This window comes from Gracilinanus agilis, chromosome 2 (genome assembly GCF_016433145.1).
Source record: "Gracilinanus agilis isolate LMUSP501 chromosome 2, AgileGrace, whole genome shotgun sequence".
Classification (NCBI taxonomy): domain Eukaryota; kingdom Metazoa; phylum Chordata; class Mammalia; order Didelphimorphia; family Didelphidae; genus Gracilinanus; species Gracilinanus agilis.
Genome location: NC_058131.1, coordinates 31,985,115 through 32,004,119, shown reverse-complemented (window position 1 = coordinate 32,004,119; position 19,005 = coordinate 31,985,115). Strand labels below are relative to the sequence as shown.

At 43.1% G+C, this 19,005-nt stretch overlaps 1 protein-coding gene across 1 annotated transcript in view; it reads left to right on the top strand.

The window, feature by feature from the left end:
- Positions 1–18,105, top strand: part of TRABD2A (TraB domain containing 2A) — a 71,028-nt gene extending 52,923 nt beyond the window's left edge. The window contains exons 5-8 of the mRNA XM_044659303.1: positions 1,686–1,772; positions 9,693–9,762; positions 16,237–16,515; positions 17,922–18,105. Coding sequence (XP_044515238.1) covers positions 1,686–1,772; positions 9,693–9,762; positions 16,237–16,515; positions 17,922–18,105 — 620 coding nt within the window. The remainder of the gene's footprint in view (positions 1–1,685; positions 1,773–9,692; positions 9,763–16,236; positions 16,516–17,921) is intronic.
- The last annotated feature ends 900 nt before the right edge of the window (positions 18,106–19,005 follow it).

Sequence of the window (19,005 nt, the reverse complement as noted above, 5' to 3'; positions counted from 1 at the left end):
TTAGAGGTCTCCCCCTTGGATTGATAGAGGTCATTACTTCACCTGGGTGTTCCCTGTGCCAATGAAATTAAAGGTCCAGTTGCTATCTGGATCTGTATGCCTTTTGCCCCAGTTTTAGATGATAAGCTCCATGAGGCCAGAGACCATGTTTTATCTAAATTTCATCTTTTCCCCCAGTGCCTGCCACACAGTAGCTGAATATTACTTGAAATGCTTTGGTAGCCTCCTTGCTTTGCATCTTGTTTTATAAACTTTTGCCCCAAGCTTCTCTGTCTTTGGGAGAAGAATAGAATTGAATTTTTCTTGGTTTCTCAAGAGTCCCTCAAGATCATCATTCTGAGCCCTCACCCTAGAGGAGAAAGGATAGGAGATTGGGTTCTGTTGAAGAGCACCCCTGGAAGTGAAAATGACAAAGTGATGAAGTGGATGACCAGAGTTTAGGGTTTTCTTGTTCCACAACTATTTTCTGTGCAGTTGTTACCCTTTATCTGGAAGGTTGCCCACTTTCAGGCAGTGAAACTGGTGCCCAGAGAAGCTTTGCTCTGTCTGAGAGTCTGGTTTCAGGCCCTCATATGGTGCCCTTCTGCCGGACTGCCTAGAAGCTGAGCTGGAGACCCTTTGAAATCAATTGAGACACCAAGTTATGGAAATCATGGGAAAATGAAGCCTTCATGGCAAAATATCCAAGTACCATTTCCCTAATCACTGTCCTCCATGGTCTGCTTTTGGAAAAGGTCCGAATGGTAAGAGACGAAGACTGCAACATGATGATGGGTGTGGTGGCAAGTATACTGATCTAAAAACTAGAGGATCTGGGTTCAAATCCTGATGTGATCACTTCCTAGCTGGGAGACTTCGAGGGAGTCATTTCGCTTCTCTTAGACTCCATTTCTTCATTTGTAAAATAAGGATAGCAGCTACATTTAAATGACATTTGAAAGTTTACAAAGCCCTTTACATCTAAAATCTTATTTAATCATTAGCAATCCTCCTGTGCCCTAGTTAGGGCACGTGTGGCCATTTCCTATTTGGCATGTGGTGCTAGAGGCTCAGACAGAGAGATATAGCATTCCAGAGTTGGAAGGGACCTCATTGCCTAGCTAGTCCAGCTCATATTTAGAAAACAGTCCTCTGCATATCATACCCAACAAGGGGACATGCAACCTCAGCTTGAAGTCCTCCATTGAAGGGACTTACTATCTCTCAAGAGAGCCCATCCTATTTTTGGACAGCTGTATTAGTTAATAAATTCTTCCCGACATCAAACCTCAGTTTCCATTTTTGCCACTTTCCCTCCATTGTTCCTGGTTCTGCCCCGTAGGGTCAAGCAGAATAAGCTCTGTAATCCCACTCTCTCATGAAACCTTTGAGTTTCTCGGAGACAGCCATCATGTTCCTCAGGAGCCTTCTTTTCTTCCAGGCCAAATCTCCAGATTCCAACTCAGGTTCGGGGACTCCAGCTCCATCACTGCTGCTTCTTACAGTAATGCTTGTCCTGCCTACCTCACAGGGTTGTTGTGAGGATCAGCTGAGCTCACATGCCCAGAGAGCTTTGTGACTGTAACGGTCCCTTACAATGGGAAGGGATTGGTGCCCCCATGTTTCTTTCTGTTGATGCGTGTGTGCGTGTGTGCACGTGTGTGCGTGTGCTCTCCAGAGATTCTGATTGTTTTTCTTAACTGCAGGTCATTTCATGGGCAACGACACAGTGCTTGATGTTTTGAGGAGAGAAGGGTATGAGGTAGAGCACACCCCTGCCGGACAACCTATCAGCAAGTAATTCATCGACGTTCTGATCGGGGTTGAAGACTAGCTAGAGAAGTGGTAGAGGTCGTTGTGTAGACCGTGACCGAGAACGATCTGGTTCCTAAACCAGGAGTATTTTCTCCCTGCAGGGAGGCACCAAATTCAGCTCATTCTAGTGAAGCACTTCTTAAGGGCCAAGCGCCCCTGCTGGGCTCTAGGGATAAAGTCGTCGCTGCCCTCAGGGAGCTTACATTCCACTTGTGAGGACTGAAAAGAAAAACTACCTGACTCTGATCTCTTTATAAAACTTTTTCAAAGAAAAAAAACCCACCTGAATTTCCTAGCTAAAATTAACTAGTCCTGCTCCTCAGATCTTCTCAGAGTCAAAGGCCCCTCCCAGGCGCAGGATTGGTCCTTATATAGGCCAATCCTGCGCCTGGAAGTAGGGGGCGTGACCTCTCCTTGCACGGGATTGGTCTGATTCTGGACCAATCCCACGTCAGGATATAGGGGCGTGGTCCATCTCCTAGCACGGGATTGGCCGACTCAAGACCAATCCCACGCCAGAAAGTAGAGAGGTGGGGCCCGTGGGGCATGCTGGGAGGGGTAGTTCCCCCGCATGCACAATCTTTTAAAACCCCCACGCTCCAAGGGTAGGGTTCCCGTTTGTTTTCCTCTCAGGCTGTTGGAAGGCATTATTTCTGTTTTATTAAATGAGCGCTAAGAGTCCTGACTCTTCCCACTTTCTGGTTCTGTGACCCCAGGCGAGTCGTGCCACTGCCATGATTCGGTTTCCTCAACTACGAAATGAGAATAGCGATGAATACTTGGCATCCTCCGCTTCACAACGTGGCTGGATTCCATTCAACCAGCATTTGTTCATTGATCGGGTAACTCAGACTCTGGGGATACAGAGCCAGAAATGAACCCAGGCCTGCCCTCAAGGAGCTTCCTTTCTACTGCGATGGAATATACCCTATGCAAAAAGGAGTCATCTGAGATTGTGTACAAATAATAGTGAGGTTGTGATCCAATCAGTGGAAGTTGAGCCAGCCAAGGAGCCCTTATGAGCCCTCTCTGTGTCGCAGGCACTATGTTAAGGGCTGGGAATGCAAAGAAAGGGGAAAGTGTGGTTTCTGCCTTGAAGAAGATCCTCTAGGCTAATGGCTATTTATAGAAGATTTAGAGTTGGAAGGGATGTTAAAGATGGCGCAACCCAACCTGCCCATCGGATGAGGAAATAGGCCTGTAGAGATCCTGTGGGAGTATTATTGTTATTTACCCAGAGTTTCTTTGGGGCACTAAGGCTGTCAGTTAATACATATTTTCTAAAGTCCTTAGTGTGTAGCCAGGTGAGTTTGTAGACCCTGCTCTTGGGGAGGATGAGGCTGGTAGATGGCTTGGGTATGGGAATTCAGTGCTGCAGGAGGGCTAGAGCTGAAGTAGGCCTCCAGGAGAGGAGGGCCACCAGAGTTCCCAAGGTCAGGATGGCTGGCTGGAGTGGGAATAACAGAGCAGATTAAAGCCTCCGTACCAGTGAGTAGTGGGATCAGATCTGAGTAAATGTTGATTGACTGACTGAATAGTGGAGGCAAGATTAAAAAAAAATTTACATGTAGGCATTAAGTGCTGAGGATACCACAAGGGGCAAGATCAGGCCCTGCCCTCGAGGAGCTGGCATTCTAATGGGGATGGAGATAGCACACAGATAGCTGGCTTCATAGGAGATATGTAGAGGAGATGAACAAAGTCTTATTAGGGGAGACGCTGGCAGCTGGGCATGGGAAGAGGCCTCCTGAAGTAGGTGGGATTTGAGCTGACCCTACTTCCAGGTCAAAAAAGAAATCTGTTGCCTGTCTAATCTTGACCCATCCCACATGGCCCATTCAAGTCCATGGATTTCCTGACTACTCCCAAAACACAGTGAGCTTTCTCCTTTCTGAATTCAAAGTTGTAGAATTAAAAAAAAAATGAAACCCTTACCTTCTGCCTTAGAATTGAGTTTAAGTATCAGTTCCAGGGCAAAGCAGTAAGGGCTAGTTAATTGGGGTTAAATTACTTGTCCAGGGTCATATAGCTAGGAAGTGTTTGAAGCCAGATTTGAATCCAGGACCTCCTGTCTCCAGGCCTGGCTCTCTGTTCTCTGAGCCATTCAGCTGCCTCAGAGTTATAGAATCTTAAAGTTGGCAGGGGCCTTAGGAACTATCCTGCCTGACCGGTGTCTCAAGAAACACTCCCTCTACGTCCCTTCCTCTGAAACCAATTATCCAAAGTCTCTGAAGATTCCCACTCCCTGGGAACTTACTGCCTCCCAAGGCAACCCATTGCAATTTTAGATAGTAGTCATTATGAGAAAGTTTTTCCTTCTGTCATACTGAAGTATGCCTCCCTCTGATTTCAATTAGAAGTTCTAGTTGTCTTCATTGGAATTACACAGAGGTGCAATCCCTTTTCCCCATGACTGGCAATAAAATATTTGAAGACAGCAATCACCTCCCTTCCGTCCCCCTGGCCCTAGACTTGTCTTCTTCCTATTAAATGTTTCCCATTCATTCAGCCAACGTTCTTGTGGCATGATCTTGAGGCCCTTTGCCAACCCTATGTGCTCCCACTGGCGGAGGAGCAGCAAGTTTGCTCCCTGTTTTCAGGTGACAATTTTTGAGTTTCCAGCAACAGTCAGATCAGAGGGTCATAGATGAAGCTCCTTTCAGCTTATCAATATCTTTCTAATAACTTTTCCCCCAGCACTGAATGGGATATTGCAGATGTGTTCTTACTAGGGCAAGATACCTTGGGGCCATCACCTCCTTAGGAGAATGAGGCGCCATTTTTCTCTCAGTGTAACTAAAGTTTGAATTCTCCTTCTAGGGGTGTATTTATTCCATTGTTAACTCATGTTGAGCCTGCAGGCCACCGAAACCCCCAGAACTATTTGTTGTCTTGCCCGACTTCCCTTCCTTATGCTCATAAAGTTGAGTTTTTAACTTCTTTTTTGTATCAAATCAGTGCCATGTAATTTCTTGTTAAGTGGTTCTCTGATGATTTCCCAGGTGTAAAACTTGCCTTTGCAGCTAGATTGGAAGCTCCAAGAGGGCAGGGACTACATAGTCACCATTTTTGTATCTGCTGTAGTCTTTAGCATAGGCCTGGCTCCATATTTGTATGAGGTATATCCTTGGTTACTAGTGAGTGCCCATGCCCAGCTTGCGCACTTGAGATGGAGATATTGGCTTCCATACCTCCTCCTTCTCCCATATCTCCTCTTCCATCCAGAAACTCCCCATCCATCCCTGCCCTCCCCTGCTTGGAGGCTCTAGTTCTCTGGCCTTGGCCCCAGCCGCCTGGATTCCAGGTCTTCTCTGCTGTGGGCAATGGTCCAAATACCTTTTTATTCAGTTCCTAGGTCTGAGGCCATCCCAGCTGCCTTGTCTCTGCCGGACCTCCATGTGGCCTCGAGCACTCGGCAGTAGGTAGGTGCTGACCCATTTCCTTGGTTGCTGAATTCTTTAGCATTGCTGACCCAGTTTGAATGTCTAGGCTCTCCCGGAAAGGCCAGTCATAAAACCATAGATCTGTTAGAAGACGAAACTTAGTGGTCAGACTATCCAGTGAGGAATCTGAAGCCCAGAAAGAGGGATCAAAGATTCAAGAGTTGGAAAGGGCCACAGCAACCATCTAGTCCAACCTATGTTGGGCAGAAGCTTCCATTAGGTGATATTCAACATATGGGCAACCCTCTTCCATTTGAAGACCTCCAAGATGAGAGAAGTCACCACTTCTTGAGGCTGTCATATAATCTTTGGACAGCTTTCACTTTTTTAGGTAATCAAGGCTAAGTGACTTGCCCAGGGTCACACAGCTAAGGAGTGGACAGCTCTTATTAAAAAGACATTTTTGTTGCTATCTAGCCTCAGTTGGACTCTTTGTACCTTCTACCCATTATTCCTGGTTCTGCCCTCTGTGGTCAAGCAGAACAAGCCTGGGTCCTCTCAGAATTAATTACAGGACAAAAGCTCAGGCTTCTTGATCCCCAGGCCAGTTCATTTCCTGGGACTGTCCATTTGCTTTCTGGCTTGGGGTCTGCCAAGGCCAGCTACCATGCCCTTCTCTGACCCTTTAAAGCTGGTTGCCCCCTTCCTGAGCTACTCTCATTCCCAGCAGGGTGGGGATTGCCCCTTGGCCCTTGTATTCCTGGCCTGGAAGTGCAAGGAGATAATCCTCCATCCCTTCTTCTGGAGCTCCAGAGGCCCCTTTGCCTCTTCTTGCATCCTCTGAGGAGGCCCTGGAGGGATGGGGATCTTTTCTATAGAAACGGCTGCCTGACTTTTAATTTGCTGAGTGGCCCTGGGTGGATCATTTAACCCTCTCAGCCTAGTCTTTTCACATATAATATGAGTGGATCGCTCTGTCTGATCTCTAAGATACAGGAGTTCTTGAGCCCTTTAGTGAAGCCTCTGGACCCTTTCTCAGAATAAAGCGTTTAAATGCATAAAATGAAATACATGGGATTACAAAGGAAACGAGTTAGCGTAAAATAATTTCAGAAAAATATTTTTAAAACTTCCTAGACCTCCAGGTAAGATCTCAATTCTGAATTTTTTTCTAGTTCTTTGCCTGTCATCCCATGATCCCATTTAGAGTCTCCCAGCCTCAGTTTCCCTATCCATCAAAAGAAGGGATTGATCTCGACACTCCCTAAATTGTCATTCAGCTCTAAGTTTCTGATTCCATGATCCCTTGGGATCACTTAATTTCTCTGGGCCTCAGTTTCCTGATCTGTAAAATGAAGGGATTAGTCTTAAGGAATTCTAAGCTCCATTTCAGTTCTAAATCTATGATCTCATGATACTCTGAAGGCAGACACTGTCTGCTTTAGTTTATTTACCTGTAAAATGGGAATAATAGCCCCTGCCTCTCAGGGTTATTGCAAGGCTAAAGCTCTATTTAAATGTTGGCTGTTATTATAGTTATATATATATATATATATATAGGCATATATATATAGCATATATATACTTATATATTATGATTAAACTGGCCTTTTTAAATCACGTGGATTGCTTTGTTGAGATAAGTGAGCTCACTTAAAAAAATTAGCCAAAGAAACAATTTTCTTTGGACTCTTAAATGAGTGAATCCAAAATGTGCCAGGTCTGATCTCTGGGGCTCCTTCTCTGACCATTCCCATTGTGCCAGGGGGTACAGTCTCTCACCTTGGGCCAGAGGTGACCCAGGGGAGGGTCCAGAATTCAGTGCAGTCCCCTAGATATTTAGCAATCATGGAATTCTAGAGCTGGCCGGGTCTTCTGGGATGAAGCCTCTCGTCCAGCCCTCTAAGTAATTCCATTATTTTTATCAGTTCTGGTAGTTCACTTTTTAAGCCCGTTTTCTTTATTCCGCGATGGCCCATAAAAACAATTTTTAGCATTCATTTGTCTAAAGTTTTGAGTTTGAAATGATTTCTTTCCCTTCCTCTGTCTCTGAGGTGTTGAGCAAGTGATAGAGGTTATCCCTACCTAACTAATTTTAGAGCTGAGAACGCCGAGGCCCGGAGAGGGGAGATCACTTGTCCCCTCCTTAGCCTACTGGTCTAGGAATCACCAGACCCGAATTCCCCCTGGGTGCCAATCACTCGCTTTTTCAGCTAGCGGTGGCCGTTTGCTAGAACGATTCCATGAAATTCCTTTGCTCACCATTCTCAGGTTAGAATTTTGGAGTTTCCAGCAATAATGGGAGCATGGATTTGGAGTTAGAGGGACCCAAGAGGCTCCACTTCATTTTATACAGGAGGAAATGGAGGCTGAGAGGTTAAGAGACTTAACCCAGGGTCCTAAAGCTAGTAGGTATCCAAGTTAGAATTTGAATTCAGATCTTCCCGACTCCAAGTCAGGCACTCCATTCACTGAGCCACATAAGGCAGCTAATGCCTATAAGCATTTATGGCGACAGCCTCCATGGACAACATCCCCTTTGAGTCAGGAATTGTGTAAGGGAAAGAGTGTAGATTTGGAGTTGAGATGCTGTAGCTTCCAGTTTCATCTTGATCAACCTCTTCAGTCCTCTGTGGTCTCATCTTTAAAATGGGTGATCTCTAAAGAGTCTTCCTACTCCTATGATGATTGCCACAAAGAGTTAGTACAAGTATGGATAATTATCCCCATTTGAGGGATGAGTAAATCGAGACTTCCCAATGGTCATGCAGTAAAAAAATGTAGCAGAAAAAAGAGACTGTGGATGTGAGGATCTTATATTTGGCGCTCATCATACAGATAAGGGAACCTGAGGCTTAGGGATGGTCTAGAATTGGCATGGGGTTGCGTGACCAGTAAGTGTCAGAGGCAGGATTGGAATTCTGGTCCTTCTGCTACCTTTCTGGAACCCAACTTTTTTGACTCCACCTCCAAAGGTCTTTCTGCTGAGTTCAGTGCAATGCTTGGCAAATTGTAAGCTCTAAAGAAATTCTTATTCATTCATTCATTCATTCATTCATTCATTCATTCTACTGTTCACCCAGAGGGGCAGCTAGGCGTCACAGTGGATTAAGTGACTCAGAGTCAGGAGACCTAAATTGGAATCCTGCTTCAGACACCAACAAGTCATTTAAATTTTCTCAGCCTCAGTTTCTTCATCTGTAAAATAGGGATAATAATATCCACCTTCCAAGGTTCTAGAGAGGATTAAATGAGATAGGATATATAAAGTGCTCTGCAGACCTCAAAATGCTATGTAAGACTATTAGGAATAATATCTTAGTATTATCTTATTTTAATACAACACAATAGCATTAAATATAATATGCTATTATAATTATGATAGTATAGTATAACAATTGTATATTATAAAATGTTAAGCATTTTATTGTAATCTACCATAACAATATGCAACATAATATATGATTATAATTATAACAATAGATAATAACATAATATGTAATATTATAATTATATTAGCTATGTTATAATATACTATCATAACAATAGATAATAATACAACATATAAGATTGTTATATTATGTAAAGAGGGAGATTTTAGATATTATATAGATATATATTTAAAGTGTGGCCACCAGGAATCAATTATAATAGGTAATAATATAATATATAATATATAATTATAATATGACTCATGTTATAATATATCATAACATTTGATAACAACATATGATTATTACATTATTATAACAAGCAATAATATAATATATACAATTATAATTATAATATTAATCATGTTACAATATATCGCAACAATCGATAATATATGATTATGATTATTTTATCATATAGCGATAGGCAGTAACATTATATATAATTATTCTATTAATTATATTATCAATATAAAAGATTATAATTAAAATACTATAATATTAATTAGAATACTAGGGGATCTAGATAGTGCTGTGGATAGAGCACTAGGCCTAGAGTCAGGAAGACTCCTCTTCATGAGTTCAAATCTGCTTTCAGATACTTACTAGCTGTGCGACCCAGGACCAATCAGTTAACCTTGTCTGCCTCAGTTTCCTCTTCCATAAAAATGAGCTGGAGGAGGAAATGGCAAACCATTTCTGTGCTTTTGCCTAGAATATCCCAAACAAGGTTACAAAGAGTAATAACTGAACAACCTAATTATGTATTTCATATATTTAAAAATATTATAATATGTTATGATATCATAATTATAATAATTTACCATACTTCCTCCACTAATAAAGTGAGGCGGTATTTTTTCTCCCTGTGCTACTAAGACTACATTTCATGAGGGCAGGAAATCCTATTTAAGCTTTGTATCTTCCTTAATCCCTAATACAGGGATCTGTATAATATAGGCACTTCATGTTTGTGGAGTGAATGAAGGATCCCCTAGACACCATCATATGTCACACGTCTATGGACCAGGGCCTTGTCCCTTTAAAGGGTTTTTGTGGGTTCCTCTTGGAAATTGAGGGGCAGAGAAGGGGCATAGTATACAGGAAGGATCTCGGGGCTCTGTCAGTACAATTTTTGGCCCTGAACAGAAATGAAACAATCTGGGAGAAGCAATTGTGGGCTTCCAGGCTCATAGAGTGAGAGTCTGAGGGGACCTCAGAACCAATCTGGTCCAAACTCCCTCAGTTTACAAATTAAGACATTGAGGTAAATGAGTGTTAAAAGTCGTTTGAACAAACAAGAAAAGATATTGAGGTTAAGTTACTTGCCCAAGGTCATGCAGGAATAAGAATCTGAGGAGAGAGACCTAGGTCCTTCAATTTCAGAGCCTGCGTTCCTTTGGGTCAGACCCCCGTGGTAGTGATAAGTGTGTCCTGGTTATTCCTAGTAAGAGAGTTTTCCATTTAGCTCATAGAGGAGACATTAGATTGGCTTGTGTGTTCATGTGATGACAAATGGTAGAATCAATAAAATAAATTAATAATATGAATTAATTAATATTCTATTAATAATTCTGATCAGTGTGTTATTAGTGTTATTAATGAATTCTAATGAACCCATTATCAATATAATATTCTATTGCTGATAATGCATTGATAATTAATATCAATAAAATTAATATTTAGAAATAGCAGGATAACTGGAGCTGGCCCACCATTGGAAATGCTGGGTTCTTATTGGAATGTTGAGTGTCCCTCACTGAGAGCCCCAGGGCTACGAATAGGGAGGATCCTGGGAATAGTGTGGGGCACCTATAATGTTAGTATGAGGACTTGTGTTAGTTAGCACAGCGATGCCAAATGCAAATAGAAACAGGGGCCATTAATCAGTACATAAGGATTCCCAGTGGCCACCAGTGACTTAGCTTTAAAATGTAATATTAGTTTTGCTTTATTGCATTTTAAAATTAATTTTGGTAAGTACTTCCCAATTCCATTTTCAGTCTGGAGTCAGGAAGACCTGGCCTCAGACACTTACTAGCTGTGTGACCCTGGTCATGCCACTTAACCCCGTTGGCCTCAGTTTCCTCATGTGTAAAATGAGCCGGAGAAGGAAATGGCAAACTACTCCAGTATCTCTGCCAAAAAAAATCTCAAATGGAGTTGTGAAGAGTCAGATGTGCCTGAAACAAGTGAACAACGTTTTAGTCTAATTCAGACCATACTCTGTTGAGTTGTGGACCCTTGTGACCTTGATGATATAGACTGACCCTCTCTGAAGATGTTAAGGGACTTGCCCAAGATCACACACATATCAGGTGACAGAACTCATCTATAGAATGTAGTTAAGCCAACTGGATGGCTGGGCAATGGAGGCTTCCAGTAGCAATAATGAAAAGAACCCTGGGAAAGCAACAAATTAGGGTAAGAGCAGCTCGGAGCCTAGGAGACTTGTTTGTTACATAATAAATTATTAGACATAGCAGACATAATTACATATATGTGATAGAAATCAGAATTGGAAACCAAGGCTTAGAATGGAGGGAGATTCCTCTGACTTGTCTGCAGTCAGAAGATAAATAGCAGAAGAAAAAACTATTAGCAATCATGTCCAGCCTCCTCGTTTTACAGATGAGGAAACTAAAAGCTAAGAGATTAAGTGCCTTATCTAAAGTCTCAAAGTGATAGGGAGTAGAGGCAGGATTTGAACTCACATCCTTTGGCTCCAGATGCAGCTGATTTCCCCTGTTTGAAGGAGGCTTTATACTGAGGCCAAATGGGAAATCAGAATAGCAGGGTGAAAGGTGGGGCCAGACTATGGCTAGTCTTTAAAGCCACATCTGTGGAATGAGAATGGTAGGGAGTGAAGAGCCCCTGAGTATTTTTCAGTAAAAGAGTGGCATGATGATAATAATAATAATTAATAGGGGCAGCTAGGTGGCTCCGTGGAGAGCCAGGCCTAGAGATGTGTATTTCTGGCCTCAGATACTACTTTTCTGCCTTAGAACCTATACCTACTATCTATTCTAAGAGAGAAGTTGAGGTTTAGAAAAGATAAAACAAAACCAGAAGGTTGGATTTGGGATCAGCAGAGGCTTAGGTTTGGATCCACATCATCACCCCCCCCCCTTTTTTTTTTAACAGAATAGGAAACTGAGGCCCAGAGATTTTAACAGTGACTTACCCACAGTCACACAGCTAGTCAGGGAGGATCTTAATGCATCTTCATACTTCATATCCAGCATTCTTGCTGCTCTAGTATGTTGCCTCTTGGGCGCTGGGATGAGTATATAATGGCATAGAGATGACTGTCCCATTTTAAGAGTTCGTAATGGAGGAAAGTTAAGCCTAGATGGATGCATATGGTGGATCTAAGAAGACCAGATTTCAAAGAATTCAGAGGAAGGATGATGGAAGTAGAATTTATTTTTTAATGAGTTTTTCCTAGTTATCAAATATTTATTTTGTTGATCTTTGCCTCCTCCCTCCTCTCCAACAAGAGGATGCCAACATCATCCTACTTAAGCCAACAAATACCCGCCCACGTTGGCCATGGAATGGCCTTTAGAACTTAGCCAATGGGACGGGAAGAAGTTGGGAGGTGGGAAGACTAGCTTCCAGGTACTTGTAGTAATTCTGGGGTAAGGACTGGCTTGGGTGGGGGATGACTATTGGGGCAGAGAGAAAGAGATACATTTGAGACAGATTTCAAAGGGAGGGTTGGCTGGACTCAGTGATAGGAGAGAAGAGGAGTGAGGTGGCAAGAGAAGACCGTCAGGATTGGCAGACTCTTCATGTTAATCGAAGTGGCATAGAAGGGTTGGGGGAGCCAGCTGGGTGGCCGAGACATATGAATTTTGATGGAGTGGAGAGACAGCTCTACAGAGAGATCCTCTAACCAAATGAGGAACTGTGCCTGAGAGATTTAGGACTTCTGAGAGAGATTTGGAAATTGGGATTCTAGTTCTAGATCTGGAAGGAACTTCAGAGACCAGCTAGTCTAACCCCCCATTTTACAGATGAGGAAACCGAGGCCCAGGTTGGTTAAACAACTTCAAAAGATTCCCCACTCATTTTAAATGAGCTGATTAAAGCCCAGAGAAGCTTCATGACTTTTCTATGATCACATAGATCAGTGATTCCCAAAATGGGCGCTACTGCCCCCTGGTGGGTGCTGCAGTGATCAAGGAGGTGGTGATGGCCACACTTTTTTTTTTTTGTATTACATTCTATTCTGAGTTCAATAAATAGTTTAGTAATTTCTAGGGCACTAAGTAATATTTTTTCTGGAAAGGGTGCGGTAGGCCAAAAAAGTTTGGGAACCACTGACATAGATGGTTAATGTCATGGAGGGGATGTGAACCCAGGTCCAGGGTTCTATCCACTGTACCATACTGCCTAGGGATGACAGTTAAAGCCATGGAATAGAGTGAGCTCTTTGAAGGAGGGAGTGCAGAGGAAGAAAAGTCGAGAGGACTGAGACTTGTGGTAGAGCCCTAGTAAATGTCTCCATTTAGAGGTTGGGAAGATGAAGACGTGCCAGAAAAGGGAACACCAAGGGTGGTTGAAGAGATATGGGCAGAGCCAGGAGAGCATTATATCCCAGAAAGCAAGGGAGAAGTGATCTTTAGAAAATGTCGATGGTGCTATTGTGGGGGTGAGGGCTTGGCTGTCTCTCTTAGACTCTCATGGTGGTAGATTAGTCAAAGCAACATAGAACTGGAAGGGTCTGACTTGATTGTTTTATAGATGGACAAACAAAGGCCCAGGGAGGTTATGTGACTTTTGATCATAGATTTAGAGCTGGAAGGAACCTTAGAGGCTGTCTAATCCTTGCTTCTCATTTTACAGATGAGGAAACTGAGGCTTAGGGAGGGGAGTGACTCTGGTTTCTAGACAGACTTTCTTCAAAGGTCTTCTCAGCATTGACCTGGTCTTTGATCATTCTCTAAATTCTGACATAGGGATCACAGATTTAGCTTTAGAAAGGATCTTAGAAACCGGCAACCATTTCATTTTTTTTTTTTTTATATTTTTAAACCCTTAACTTCTGTGTATTAGTTCCTTGGTGGAAGAGTGGTAAGGGTAGGCAATGAGGGTCAAGTGACTTGCCCAAGGTCACACAGCTGGGAAGTGTCTGAGGCCAGATTTGAACCTAGGACCTCCCGTCTCTAGGCCTGGCTCTCAATCCACTGACCTACCCAGCTGCCCCCTGCAACCATTTCATTTTACAGCAGAGGAACTGGTTAATAACCTGCCCAGAGTCACATGGCTAGCAAGTATTTGAGGTGGGATTTGAACCCAGATCTATATAATAGGGAGATAGCTAGGTGTCTTAGTGGATAGAGCATTGGGCCTAGAGTCAGGAAGACCTGAATTCATATATGGCCTCAGACACCTACTAGCTGTGTGACTCTGGGCAAGTCATTTCACTTCTGTTAGCCTTAATTCACTGGACAAGGACATGCTAAACCACTCCAGTATTTTGGCCTTTTACAGATGTTGCCCTTTCTAAGAAGAATGCTTATGTCATGCGGATGTGTAGGGAAAGTTTAAGGTAAAAAGCAGAGAGATGGCACGTGGTTTATGATGAAATCTAATCTTTGATCCCTTGGGTAGATAAATGCCTCAGTTTCCTCATCTGTAAAAATGAGCCAGAGAAGGGATAGCTATGTGATTTGGTGGATAGAGAGCCAGGCCTGGAAATAAGAGGTCCTGGGTTCAAATGTGACTTTAGACATTTCCTAGTTTTATGACCCTGAGCAAGTCACTTACCCCTATTTGCCTAGCTCTTGCTGCTTCTCAGCCTTCAAACTAATATGGATTTTAAGACAGAAGGTAACAAACAAATAACCCATTTTCCAAACTGCATATGCTGATCATCCTGCCTCTGGGGCCCAAAAGTCCTCACAGCACATGTTGATATTGTGTCAACTCACTGGGGGAGATGTGGCTGGGAGAGGGATGGAGTCACAGGACCCCGGTCTGAATCCTGCTTCAGCCACTTAAACTGGACCTGAGTTTCTTCCTCTGTAAAATGAGGGTTGGAGGGAGAGACAGCATAATATCCTCCCCACCCCAGAGTTCACTTCCCCAGGAGTCTTGCAGGAGGGTGACACAGTCTGGGGTCCCTGCGCTTGTTCTTGGATGACGTTTGTTTCACCATAGGCCAAGAGGCGGAGGAGTCCTCAGAAGCTGTCTTCCCTTGCTGCCCTGCTAGTCAGGTCTGAGTGGTCAGGGACACTTTTTGGTCCCTCACTTTCCTGGCGAGGCCTTTAATGAAGGCAGTCAGTCCCTTGCAAAGGCCTAGGCCAGAGGATCATCATTTTACAGCTGAAAGGGTCCTGAGATGGCATTGAATCACATCTTGCCATTTTTCAGATGAGAAAACTGAGACAGTTTTAAGTGTGACCTTAATGCAGGCCAGACAGCTATCACACGCTCTGAAGTGGGATATGAATCCAGGTCCCCCAGATACCAAGTCCAGCCTCCTATCCATTTAGAAGAAGGGAATGGAAATAAGCATTTATGTGGTGCTTCCTGTGTGTCCAACACTGTGCTAATAAGCACTTTACAAATATTATCTCATTTGAGCCTCACAACAATCCTGGGAGGTAGCTGCTATTATTATCCCCATTTTACAGATGAGGAAACTGAGGCAAATAAAGATGAAGTGACTTACCCAGGATTATACAGCTAGGAAATGTTCGAAGCCAGATTTGAACTCAGGGCTTCCTGATCTATGCCCAGCACTCCTTCCACTATATCGTTCTAGCTGCCTCTAACCTCATCTGCTTGTTATTTTAGAAAATATTTAGGTCCTTTGGAAGGAAACTGAGAAGGAATAACAGATATACTTACTTTCTTTTTTAAACCTACCTTTTGTCTTAGCATTAATATGAAGTATGGGGTCCAAGGCAGAAGAGGGGCAAGGGCTGGAGAACTGGGGTTAAGTGACTTGCCCAGCTAGGAATGTGTGAAGGCAGATTTGAACTTAGGACCTCTCATCTCTAGGCCTGGCTCTCAATCAACTGAGCTGCTGAGCTGCCTCGATAGATAGACTTTTCCTGATGTATTTGTCCCCTTGGTGGTGGTGGTGGGGAATTTTCCTCTCTAGAGTAGATATAGACACACATGAAGTCACTGTATCCCCTTTCAGTTTCACATAGCATCGCCATATCCTCCTTCAGTTTCATATGACATTATCATACCCCCTTTCAGTTTCATATGATGTCACTGTATTCCCTTTCAATTTCACAAATAAGTCACTGTATCCTCCAGTTTCATCCCCTTCAGTTTCACATGATGTCACTGTATCACTCTTCAGTTTCACATGACGTCACTGTATTGCCTTTCAGTTTCAGTAGCATCGGTAGATCCCTTCCAGTAGAGTATAAGCTCCCTGAAAGCAGTGATGGACTCACTTCTGTGTCTATCCCCAGGACAGGCAGGAGAGCCCAAGAGAGATTTCTTATTCTTTCTTGGTCCTTCCTGATGCCTTTTTGGTTTCATTTTTGTGGAACTTGTTTGTTGTGAGCTTAGTGACATGGGGTGGAGGTGGGGATGGTCATGGGGGTGGTAGCATTGCCCCTCCCCCTGCATGACCATTCAAATGCTTTCTTTGCCAGTGAGAAGCCCAGGAGAACCCCTTCCACTTTGTCCCCCCCACCCCCTGCCCATGTACCCAATGGGATCTCGCAGGCGTCTGGCCCCCTGGGGCCACCAGGGGATGAGGAAGAGGAGGAGGAAGAGGAAGAAGAGGAGCTGCTATTGCCACACTTACTTCTGCCTGGGAATGCTGACTTGTTAGAGAAGATGGACAGGAAGTACAGGAAAAAGAAAAAGAAACAGATGAAAAAGCAGAGGCTTCGGCAATTCAGCGATCTGTGGGTGCGCCTGGAGGAGAGGTTAGTGTCAGGGGCCGGCTCTTGTCTTGGTGAGCCACTGATCTTCATTCCTGGGGTGGGAGATCTAATGGGAGCATCTGAGGAAGAAGGTGAAGAGAAAGAGAGGGAGGGGAAGGAGATTGTGGGAAGAGGGAGATAGGGAGAGGGAGGAGGAACAAAGAGGGAGGGAGGAGAGGGAAAGATGAGGAGGAGGAGAAAGGAGGAGGGAGGAGCAAGAAGGACAGAGAGGGGGGCAGAGGAAGGAAGGAGAGATAAGTGTTAGGTGGGGACCAGGGGCTATTCACATGAGAAAGCCTTCTCTACTTCTCTTATAGGAAAGTGACTTGAATCTGCATTTTGGGACAATTATTCTTGCCATTGATTTGCTTTTCGCATCAAATGTCATTTATAAATAGATTTAGAGAGGAAAGGCTACTCAAGGGGTCACTGACTTCAATCCTGTCATATCACAGATGAATAAAGTGATGTCTAAAGAGATTAAACTGAGGCTGAGGCAATTCAACAAACATTAAGTACTTATATGTCAGCCACTTAATAGAGGTTAGGTGACTTTCTCAGGGTCATACAGTATGTGTCTGAGGCAGGATTCAAAGCTGGGTCTTACTCTACACAAGGGGTTTGCAAAAGTGATATGGCAGCTGTCTTTAAGGATCTGAGGTGTAGATGAAGAATTAGATTTGTTCGTCTTAGCCCATCTTGGCCTCAGAGGATGGGGAATGGAAATGGCAGAAGGGTAGATTTCAGTAGGAATGGAAAACTTCCCACTAATGAGAATTGACCAAAAGTAGAATGATTTTGGAAGTAGTAGGTTCCCCTTCATGAGATATCGGCAAACAAAGGTTGGATGAATCATTGCCCAAGATGTTTATTTGATGGATTTTTGAGACAGCTAGGTGACTCAGTGGCTAGAACGATGTGTCCAGAACTCAGGAAGGCCTGAATTCAAATTTGTTGTCAGTTACCTCCTAACTGTATGACCCTGAGCAAGTCACTTAACATCTGACTGCTTCAGTTTCCTTATTCTTCAGTAAAATGGATATAATAATAAAACCATTCCTCTGCCTCAGGTTAATACATGAATTTTTAAAATGAAATGTTTATAAAGTATTTTGAAAACCTTAAAGTGCTTCGTAAATGCGATTATTATTTATCTTCTCATATTTATGAATATAAATTTAAGTATATATAAATAAAATTATAAATGTTAAAAATGCATATGTAAAGGGTGAGCTATGTTAAAGGCAGCTATTGTGTCTGACACATATTTGACACTTAAGAAATGCTTGTTGCCTTTTATTGGGCCATTTTTCATTATTCAAGGACCTGTAGTTTGTTTCATTTTCAGTATTATCGCTGCCTGGCTTGGAGGTGGTAAGTCCTATAATGCTTTTCTGTTTATCTCCTAGTGCTCCAGCCCCACTTCCTCGGATCCGAATTGTTAATGGGTATATCACGGTGGAGCCTCTGCTACCAGGCCACAGGAGATCTCCCCACATTCAGACAGTGTCGAACAGTGCCTGCTTGTCACTTTGGACACTTTTATTTTGGTTGCTGACTTTGGCCCTTCAAACCGAGATCACGCTTCTCTAAGACTTGTCCCACAGATGCCCGTTGCCTTTCTCAGCTTGGCCTTATACAGATGGAACAGAAGACACTAAAAACAAAACAAAATACTTTTACACCTGTTACTTGAAAAAAATCTCATCCTTCCATTTTGGGCTGTGTCAGCTTGCTTGACAACACCTGTGTGGAAGGCACCTTTAATGAAAGCCATTTAGTTTTATTCTTCTCTTTTTGAAGAATGACATCTACGTTATCCCAGAATGCTTTGGGGAGATGTATCATGTTGTAAGATAGCTGTAATTTAGCTCTTTGGAGATCATTAAATACATTTTGGTCTAGACTTTTTTTCTTTTTCTTTTTCTGTGCCACTACAGGAATACTATGCCCATAACTGACTGGCTCAGACACAGCTTAGCTCTGTAACTCTGGGCATTCTCCTAATGTAGGGAAGTCTCTAAGATTGGTCATAGCAAAGAAGGTGCAAATGTGGATTGCTAGTGGAAGTTCCTCCCTAGAGCACCCTATAGAGATCAAGCAGTAAACATTCCTTAAGCACCTACTGTGTACCAGGCATGATGCTAACTGCTAAGGGTACAAAGAAAGACAAAAACATTCTCTGCCCTCCAAGAATTCACATACTGTTGGGGAGATGACATATATGTGACTATGTAATATAAAATATATACAGAGGAGATTTCAGAGGAGAGGGTGCCAACAGCTGGGGAGAGAAAAGGGCCTCCTGCAGAAGTTGGAATTAGAGCTGAATCTTCATTTTAATATTTCCTTCCTTCCTTCCTTCCTTCCTTCCTTCCTTCCTTCCTTCCTTCCTTCCTTCCTTCCTTCCTTCCTTCCTTCCTTCTTTCCTTCTTTCTTTCTTTCTTTCTTTCTTTCTTTCTTTCTTTCTTTCTTTCTTTCTTTCTTTCTTTC